We start from the raw sequence: 10,624 nt of genomic DNA, 5'->3' as shown, positions 1-10,624 counted from the left end.
ATATATATATATATACAAGAACTGGCAAACTAATCCATGGTAATAGAAATCAGATCAGTGGTTTCTTTGAGCTTGGAGCTGGTGCAACTGACTGAAATTTGACTTGGTAAGACAATGGAAATTTCTGTAAGTAGACTTTTCAAATCACACTGAACTTTACACCTAAAATGGGTAAATGTTATTCTGTGCAAATTATACCAAAATAACAGTAATTAAAAATAAACAAAGGCAAGCAAGTCAAAGGATATTTTCTATAACACAAGAGGCAAGGTTTAAATACGGATTACATACCAACTTATTCATGCACACTAACTCAAGAAAACACATGAATAAGGTATCCATCACAGGGATGACCCTAATTTAGAAGATAGAATTAGCCATAGTGAAACCAGTTGTTTGATTGACTGAGTATATAGATATTAATAAGTAGGATCGATCTGCTACTAGCATGAAGCACAATAACATATAATCTTTACTTGTGTTGATAGTGCTTTCACATTCAAACATTTATCACAGAATGCAGCTCATAGGCAATTAAATTTCATGCACAGAATTTTGGATGAGTCATTCTTTCAAGAATGTAAGCTAATACGCTAAATTTTCTCTAGTCAAAACCCTTCCAAATATGTGCCATAAGTGTAGACACTTTTTTTTACATCAATAAGTAATTTTGTTATATTGAGTAATAGAGATATTTTAGTTTGTTTAAATGTAACAATGCACTTCAAATTTTTAGTCTAAAGAAGTTTCAATTATTACATCTATTAATTACCCACCCAAATTATTTCCCCTTATACCTATTTAATTAGTTATCTTAACATAAATTTGATCAGTCAAGCAGAATGAAACTTCACTCTTCCTATCGAGATGTGTAGACCTCCCGAGTTCAGAGTCATGTAAGTGCAAGCTTGGGGTTGGAAACCACTACAAACACCTCCTTGCATTCTTTATTTTCTTGGACTGATACATATGTATTAAGGACTAATACAGACATATTTGAGACATAATAATGTTGAAACTACTCATTATTGCAAGAATTATCCCTGAGCAGCTACTGCCATACCTACTCACTCTCATTTCTCTCTCTCTTCTACAGGAAATCACAGGAGTCCAGTCCTTGTAAATCTGCTTCCTAAAGGAAATTTGTCAGTTCAATACAATTTTTAAAATCATTTTGTATTTCAATAAAAAGAGAAAAAATAATGGGGTACCTATTGTGTTCCTTATTGTGAAAATCAGTTTCCCATTAGAAGCAAGATAGAGTAGTCTGGAGAGTAGAGAGGAGGAGTTGCTGAATGAATTGAATTGAATAAACTGTATTTCCACTAATACCACTATAGTGTTTCATATGGTCCAAAGTTAGTGTTTCTGGAGTTCTTTTAAGACATATTAGCATAGAAATCATTCCTTTCCTTCCCCAAACTTTAAACTTCCATTGGTTGCTTTCTCATTATTTTAATCTCATGGTGTCTTGGAGAGAAATCATGGCAAGAATCTTCTACTGGGAATCCTAATCTAGCAACCACACCACATTCCCAACACTGATAACCTAGAACGGCTCCAGTTTTTAAGAATAAATTGAAGATTATCATAATCCAGATCAGACGATGGAATAAAAAGTTTAGTCTGAGTCCTATCTTACCTGCTCCTGTTCTCCACATTTCCTATCACAGTGCAAGGATGGGGAGCAAGCAACACATCGCACAGAGCTCAGGACTGAGTTAGGCGGCCTTATGCTGGGCAAGTCTCTGTACCACTGATACTTAATATCTTCTTCATAAAACAGAGGTATATTTTGTGTTAACATAGAGAGATATTTTAAAAAGAGAATAAAATAAGGATATGAAGAACTGAGAAGTACTTTATGAAGAAATGTAAGGTATGAGGATATCTTCAAAATTGTTGCTAATATAACTATCACTTTCATTTATGACTGGTCAACAACTTTATACAAAATATACTAAATTTCCAAAACAAATCTAGATAATGAAAATAACAAAGATGAGATAATTGTACAGATAAGAAACTGAGGTTTAAGTTAACTGACTCATTCACCATTATACAACGAAAAAGTATACTTGAATCAAGGATTATTTGACTCCAAAGATGAGAATAGCAACAAATTTCTGGAAAAGGAAAAAAACCTTATATTTGATTACTGTTCTCATTAAGATAAATTCATTAGATCTATTCTAATATAAGAATATATAGAGGAATTATAGATGAAAGATTGGATCTCTTAAGAGTTATAAATGACACAAGTGGAGTTTGCCACTAGGGACCTTCTACCTCCTATGTTACAGCTACTCTCTACACTCACACCATTACCATCAACACAAATCTAAATTGTCAGTGGCAAACAAAATTCCAGAAATCGAACATGGGTCTGATTTAAATTTTCAATTCCTTACTTGCCATTTAAAACATTACTTATCAGTCAATCATTCATTTATTTTATAACCATTATATCTTAATCAAAATTATATTCTGAATCCAAGACTCTATCTAGATAGAGTGGTGAATCGATCCAATTTTAGTTATTATAGGAGCCTCATCCTCTTCTTGGAGTCTTACCAGATTTATGTATTCTTGAGTGGTCTTTAGTAAAATGAGAAAAAAAAATCCTATCTTTTCCATTCAAATGATATTTTCATTTATAAAGCCAGCAATGGACTCGCATATCTAATAGCTCTCTCCTGGGCTTCCAGAATACTTAGGATAAAGGATGAGTTTGGGAATCTTGGTATCTAGAGTTTTGCTTCTTAGAGGTATGATTTGGCTGTTGATTGTGGTCAGGACACTACCTCAGGGAGGTACCACAAAGTAGCATGCTATTCTGGCTGACTGGGAAACTCAAACACCTCTACCTCTTCTCCCAGTCCATGAGAAGAAAACTCCCTTATTTTGAGGACAGTTTTCTCTGTTTTCCATGGCAACATTCCCATTCTTTTTGTGCCTTGTCTTTCTCTTTCTCCAGATCCCGGTGTCTTTCTGGTCATTTCTAATTTCTGCCTTGCCAAAATTATTCCCTATGGCAATAGGAAATAGGGTCTACTACAAGCTTGATTGGAGAAATGGGAAGAGAAAGTAAAAAATATTTTAAGAAAACCATAAATTAAAATATACAAAATTTTGTACTACACATTGCAAAGACTAAGTGTTCTATTCCCAAGAAAATAAATGCAATGCTTTACCAAGAACACAGAAGACAAATATGTGGCCTGCAGATCAGATGTGAACCACAGGTAAGCTTTCTTTAATCTGCACAGTGTTATAAAACAATAGTAAATCAGCAGAATAAAAAATTTTAATGAGAGGTATAGTACAAACAAATGTAAATTAGAGTAAACTGCATCTTTGTTCTCTTGGGTAAAATCAGTTGGGTCTGAGGAGCCCTAGTCCTTCAAAGAAGACTAGCTTCATTAGGTGGGCAGACCTTTCTCCACTCCAACCTGCCTCACTCATTTGGGACATTTCTTGGCTCGTGGTCACTTAAACAGTGGCAACTAGCCCAGATTCTAATATACTCAAATTATGTCAAACATATAAGTTATTAGCAAAAAATGTGATACCTCAAATCTTCTGAGAACTTTTCTCTTTTAATCACTGAAACATTGATAAGTATTGAGGACTAATATCTGCATTTTATGTCTAGATTTTACTCGAGTTTGAGACAAATGTGTTGGTTAACCAGTTAGCCACGTGGAGTTTACTTCTGAGATATATAAATATGTGTTAAAAGAACAGTAAATTTCTCATTGCAGTCTTCTATGAACCCTCAACCTACAATTCAATGCCCCCAAAGATTTTGTCACCCATTTTTATTTTCTTCTTTTTGCATGTATTACTCTTGAAACAAAGTATTTTGTATGCATTTAATGAGTATTTGTGTCTCTTTCATTATAAAATAAATTCTATTAGGGCAGGGATTTTTGTCTGTTTTGGTCATTATTATATCCTCAGCATCTATAATGGTGTCTGGTATGTAGAATTGGTCCTTAGTAAATATTTATGTTGAATATTTGTGTTGAATTAATTATTAAGATGAAGAGGATTTGTTGTACGGAAACACACAATGATATTTATTGAGTGCTTTCTCTATGCCAGATACTATTTTAATAACTTGGTAAATATTCATTAAAGAGATAGAATAACACTACAATGCAAGATAACCATGAAACCCATTTGGCAGGTGGGGAAACAAAGGCATAGTTAAATTCCTTGCCTAAGATCAGCAATTAAAATGTTAGTTCGACCATTCTTGATTCAGAATCTGCATTCTCTGTCTCAACCATGCAGCATTCCTTAAAAGAAAGTCATCTGAAGAAGAAGAGCTTTAGATTAAAACAAAACAAAACAAAACAAAACAAAACAAAACAAAACAAAACAAAACAAAACAAAAGTTTCATTCTAAAAGAAAAACTGCTTCACAGGGACACAAACCATTCCTGTAGCTGGAGATGGCCCAGATTGGGTAAAGCGTAATGGAAAAGAGTCAAGATGTTTCAGTCCACCTTACACACATTAGGATGGGTACCATCGAAATGAACAACAACAACAAAAAAAACACAGAAAATAACAGTCATTGATGGAATGTGAAGAAATTGGAACCATTGTGCACTGTTGGTGGGAATGTAAAATCGTGCAGCAGCTATAGAAAACAGTGTAACCAGTTCCTCAAAAAATTAAAAGCAGAATTACCCTATAATCTGGCAATTCCACTTCAGGGTACATACATCCATAAAATTAAAACAGAGTCTTGAAGAGATATTTGTATACCCATGTTCACACAGCATTTTTCACAGTAGCCGAAAGGTAGAACAATCCAAGTGCCCATTAACAAATGAATAAATAAACAAAATGGGTGTGTATGTGTACTTACAGCAATACCATTCAGCCTTAAAAAGGAAAAGAATTGTGACACATTCTACAACATGGACAGACCTTGAAGACATCATATTGAGTGAAATGTTAGTCACAAAGAGACAAATACTGTATGATTTCATTTTATAAACTAGCTAACATAGTCAATTCATAGAGACAGAAAGCAAAATGGTGGATGCAAGGGGCTGGTAGAAGAGGAAATGAGGAGTTATTATCTAATGGGTATAATTTCAGTTTCAGATGAAAAGGGTCTGGAGATGTATGGTGGTGATGTAAATATACATAATACCATTGAACTGGCCACTTAAAAATTGTTAAGATGGTAAATTTTGTGTTATGTGCATTTCACCACAATTGAAAAAAAAAAATCTTAGTATTTGATTTAGGCAGCAAACATCCTATACTGTGGTTTACCTTTCTTTTTAAACCTCAGTAAATTGAAGGTCATTTATTGCATTTATTTATTTACTTACTTACCTATCTACTTATTTTTTTATTTACTTGCTATTAACTTTATTGGGGGTACATTGTTTAATAAAATTATATAGGTTTTTAGTGTATAATGCAACAATAAATTATATGTATATTGCATCATGTGTTCACTACCCAAAGTCAATTCTCCTTCTGTCACTATAGATTTGGCCCCCTTTATCTACCTCCTCCAGCCCTCCTTTTCTTTATTGCACATGTTTAACTCTGTATGTGCTTTCTAATTTCTTTTACACTCCCACTTCTCACTCCCCAAAGAATAGTGAAGCAAATATTTTATGGGAACAATTCCTTCTACAACCGAAGGTTCAATGTCTTGAAAACATCTTGGGAAATAGAAATAATTAAAAGCTTATTAGGAAGTAATAATTATAAACACACATAGGTAGCTGTAATTATTATTTTGCAATCTCTGCACATGCCCTACATAAAAAGACAGAGCCAATTTACTCGCTTTTTCAACTGCACATCAAAGGTGAGTGTGAGGAGCTATGGCTGCTGAGTCTTTTCCAGCCTAAGAGGAGAGATAGTTTGAGAAAGGGCTGTCTTTCTTATTAAGCTTGGTGAAGTTTAAGTGAACAGCCTTGAGGTAGAGGGGGAATGGGAGAAGAAAGGCAAGAGCTCAGCCATCCTATTACAGCATTTTTGGAATAAAAAGTAAAGGCCAGGAAGAATCTGGGACTCTATTGGTATCCTGCTATTATTTTGCTAGTCTTATCTGAATTTCAAGCCATGAATCACCCAAGGATGAGAATGGGAACAGAATGGATATTAGAAGCTGTTTCTCCCAAAGGAAACAGCTTGTCAAACCTCTTCAGAGTTTAAGAAAAATTGGAGTGTGTCATAGCAGAATGACCTTTGCTTTTCAGGAAAAAATCATGAAATCAAGTCTCCAAGTTCACTCGGTGACTATATGAGGATAATATTAGAATCAAAAAGAATTATATGGAGTAGATGTCTCAAGGTTCAAAGGTATTAGATCATTCCTCAAACTACTTAACCTCATGTAAAGAAAAGTTTGGTTGAGAAAGACCAAAATGATAGCTTCCTTGTTGATGAATTGAGAGGAAAATTGGGCTGTGTCCATTACTTAAGAAATCATTGTGCTTCCAACAGACAAAGTCTTGATTCAGAAGAGAAGGCTGTTTATCCATTCGGTGAGTGAAGGTACAATAAATGGCTTGCTGGATGACCTATTAGAGAACAGAGTGATTAGCCAGTAGATGAACAAAGTGACAGATTAAAATGACACAGTCATGGATAAGGCTCGAATCTTGATTGACCTTGTTATTAGGAATGGATGCTAGGCCTGCCAGAAATGTATTATGCATCTCCATGGAAAAGACCTCAAACACGCATGGAAATTGAGGTTGCTCTAAGGTAAGGTCCAATAATTCAACCTAAAGTCCAAGTAGTCTCCGTATCTTGAGCCCAGTATCTGTTATCTTCATTTGTCTAGTCAGTTTAGAATAAGCTTCCTATCATTCAGCCTCAGACCCCATTCTAATACGTGAGGCCTTAGTGCATGTTCTCTTGTTTCTATGCCTGTGTGTTTTTTCTTAGTTCCTTCTGCTGATTATAGCTCATCTCCAGTCCTATGTAGGTAACAGTTCATTTGCTGGAGTTCATTCAAACAGTCTAGATGTCTTCAATCTGAATCCTTTGAGCACATGTACAATTCATTCCTCCTGGAGCCCTAGAAACCCATGTACGTATTGAAAAAACAAGACATAAGCTCTTTTTCTAACTACCTCCCAGCTATTCCCTCATCTTTCTATGAATGTTCTTTCCAGGATATACAGTGATGGTGGAATTGTCAGGGAGCAAACTGAGTAGAAAATTAAGTGTGCATGAATTAATTACATTTGCATCAAATTACACATTCTGGATTCTTTTTTAATAATCAATTCCTTTGCTTCTTATCTTGTGTAACATTGTTCACTTAAATGCGCTAGTCTGTGACGGCTCTCTAAGGGCTATCCTCTCAATCACCAGTCCTCTTAAGGACACAGATCTAGGTTCTAGTATCTGAACTGGTCCTTTCTTATTACCCTTTGCTCCTTCCACAGAGTGAAGATGGCTTTCTGGTAGATTACAAGTATTAGAATACCAGCACTTCCCAAAGCCACTTCAGTGAGGCAAGTCGTTAATTATTGCGGGAGAAAAAGAGACTGCTTCTGTCAAAGCCAATCAATGTCTCCAGTGGTCATCTATTTTTAATAAATCTCTCATTCTGTTACAATGCTTATTTCTTATTCTCCCCCTCCCCATTCCAACCAATGATAATCCATCAATAACATCAAAGGCCATGGATGAATGTAATTTAATCAGATATGTCTCTCCTTCTCCCTTTGCTTTTTCTTCAGTTCCCTTGCAATCCTGTAACAGCCCACTTCGGTGCTTTCAATCCCTATGTTCTGCTATGTTGGGAAACAAATGAGGCTCTCAGTCAGAGTCTTAAATAGTATTGCCTCTTTGTAATGCACTCCTCTTTTTGCTAGTTTTTGAGAGCCAGATCTATAATAATTACCCGAGGTAATAAACAAACATTCCTTGCTGGGAGAACACTAGAGAAAATCCATGGTCAGATATTCCATTGCCAGAAACCAAGCTTCCTCAAAAAATGTTCATGAAAGTCCTGATAGTAAATATAGTCTTTCAAGTCCAAATGCGAAGGGTGGGACAAGATGTGGCTTGCTGCCTAAGGAATGATGGTTTGTGAAGTAACCATAGCATGATGGTACATCATGGCTCTGCAACCTTCAGAACAGGGAAATAGCCATTCATTTTGCCTAGGCTGTGTTTTCCTAGTGTATATAGTAATAAATAACAAAGTATTATCTTTGAGAAGTCTTGAGAGTGTTTATAATTTGCCATTTCATGCTAATTTCTAAAATTTTTAGCATAGGTTGTAGCAAGGGCTTGGGTGCCAGGAACTAAAACCAAAATATTTACTGGATTTTTCAGGTTTGGGCATTTTTGATGAGCTTTTCATAAAGTTAAAATAAAACTTAATGTGGTTCTTTTCCTATTGAATTTGTCAATCATAAGTTGTGAAAAAATCATTGTGGATTGATACCAAATACAGTAAGTAACAGTTTTTAATGCGTTTCTCCATTGAAGAGGTATATGCCACTGACAGAGTTTGTATTTATCTATAAGATACAGGAGATTGGGATCAGGGCTCCATTTCCATATGTAAACAGTTTCTTTGAAAAAACACAGTGTCTTAGAAAAATCACATTTTGAGGATGATCTAGCAGTGTGCTCAGTAATCAGGAGCACAGGTATGAGGTCAAGACAGGTCTGTTATAAGCTCTAGGGTCATTTTGAAAAATCCTTAACCTTTCTCCAGCTCAGTTTCCTCATTTATAAAATGAAATTAACAGCACCATCCACACGGAGAACCTGAGAGAACTCAGTGAACTTGGAAAGGACTAAGCCCAGTGCTTGCCACTGAGTAAATAAATAATAAATTTTGCATGTAAATATAATAATTTTATTACTTTTGTTCCCAGAGACACAGAATCATGATATTGAGTAAAAAATAGAGTGTACAGGTAATAAGAATTATAAACCACATTGTAGATATCACAAATAATTTTTCTTAATTCCATGTACAATATAAACTTATAAATAACCAAATCAAGATGGTAAAAACCTGTTCAGTCATGTAATTTATGAGAAGATTACCATAGCTTGAATATCCCACTTTGGTGAAAACTTTAGAGCCATCTAGGGCCTGTAGGGCTTTGCAATTCCTGTTGGACAGCAACAGCCATTATTTCTTCAAATAAACTCTTTGCCCTTTCTTTCTCTTCTCCTGGGACTCCCATAATGTGCATATTGATACGTTTGATGTTTTCCCATCAGTTTCTTAGGCTTTCTTCATTTTTCTTCATTCTTTTTTCTATTTGCTCCTGTGACTCGATGATTTCAAAAAAACTTAACTTTGAGTTTTCTGATTTTGTCTTGTTTCATCAAAACTAATGTCGAACCCCTCTAGTATTTTTTTTCAATTCAGTTATTATATTCTTCAACTCCAGAATTTCTGTTTCATTCTTTTTTTATAATTCTATGTGTTGGTAGTCAGTGTTATATTTATGCATCATTTTCTTGATTTTATTTTCTTGTTTTGTATCTGTGTTCTCTTTAAGCTCACTGAGCTTTTTTTAAGATAAATATTTTTAATTCTTTGTCGAGTAATCTCAAGATGTTCATTTCTTTAAGGTCAATTTCTGGAGATTTATTTTGTTCCTTGGATTGGGCCATGTTTGTTTCTTTGTATTCCTCATTACCTTTTCCTGGGTTTGGGCAATTTATAAAAACAACTACCTATACCAGTTTTTATTAAGTGGGTTTGAATAAGGGAAGGCCTTCAACAATCAGCACCACTAGATTTTCCAGGAGTCTCTCTAAACTTTTCTGGATATGCATTGTCTCTGGGTTTATGTGTGTAATTTTCCAATGAGAGGAATTTACTGGTTTCTTTTTCAAGAGTTCATAATGTCTTCCTCCCTCTAGTGTCTGTCTGCAGTACTGCAGGTTCTCTGGTGCTGGGTAGCCCTTTCTTCTTCTCCCCTCCCCTCCTCTTCCCTTCTCTGCCCAGCCATAATCTTACATATACATTCCACTCTTTTCTAAACTCTAGAGAGAGAACCTGCAAGTTAGGTGTTTTCTTTCAATCATTACAAGCTGTGGCAGCTTGGGGGAAAGACTATCACAGATGAAATGCAACAGCTTTCCTTAACCATTTCAGTGCATCTATTCTTGGTTTTGCATTTCCCTAGGGTATTATGGCTTCTTAACTGGTTTCTGGAGATATCGTAAAGACTTTATGGTATCATAATAGATGTTGTTGACGACTTACATAAATGAGTATAGTAGAAGATGCAATTCATGGTAAGTTGGGTCCTAATGGACCACAATATGGTGATGAGCACATTTAATGCTGATTTTTTCTCTTATATTCTCTTGATAGTAGTTCAAAAAAAAAAAAACAAAAAAACAAAAACAAACAAAAAAAAAACAAAACAAAAAACAAAAAAAAACCTAAAGCAAGGATATTTTCTGTAATGAAAAGGGCAATATTTGCAAATAGTTATTTATTCATACATACTCATGTGATAAAATCAAACAACACTTTATCAGATGCAGGGCAGAGAATTTACTGCTCAGCCTCTTATGTCTAGAAGAATCCTTGTTACTGTTTGGCGAATGAATGAATAGCAACATTCAGTACTTGGACCGA

At 34.9% G+C, this 10,624-nt stretch overlaps 1 protein-coding gene across 1 annotated transcript in view; it reads left to right on the top strand.

The window, feature by feature from the left end:
- The window catches only part of LOC102895388 (caspase recruitment domain-containing protein 18-like), an 8,903-nt gene extending 2,223 nt beyond the window's left edge, over positions 1 to 6,680 (top strand). The window contains 1 exon segment of the mRNA XM_015585968.1: positions 6,490 to 6,680. Within this exon segment, the coding sequence (XP_015441454.1) occupies positions 6,490 to 6,680 (191 nt within the window).
- Positions 6,681 to 10,624: the final 3,944 nt, after the last annotated feature.

Source organism: Pteropus alecto, unplaced genomic scaffold, assembly GCF_000325575.1.
Source record: "Pteropus alecto unplaced genomic scaffold, ASM32557v1 scaffold12, whole genome shotgun sequence".
Taxonomy (NCBI): domain Eukaryota; kingdom Metazoa; phylum Chordata; class Mammalia; order Chiroptera; family Pteropodidae; genus Pteropus; species Pteropus alecto.
The sequence above is the reverse complement of the archived record's forward strand: the minus strand, read 5'-3'. Positions and strand labels throughout refer to the sequence as shown.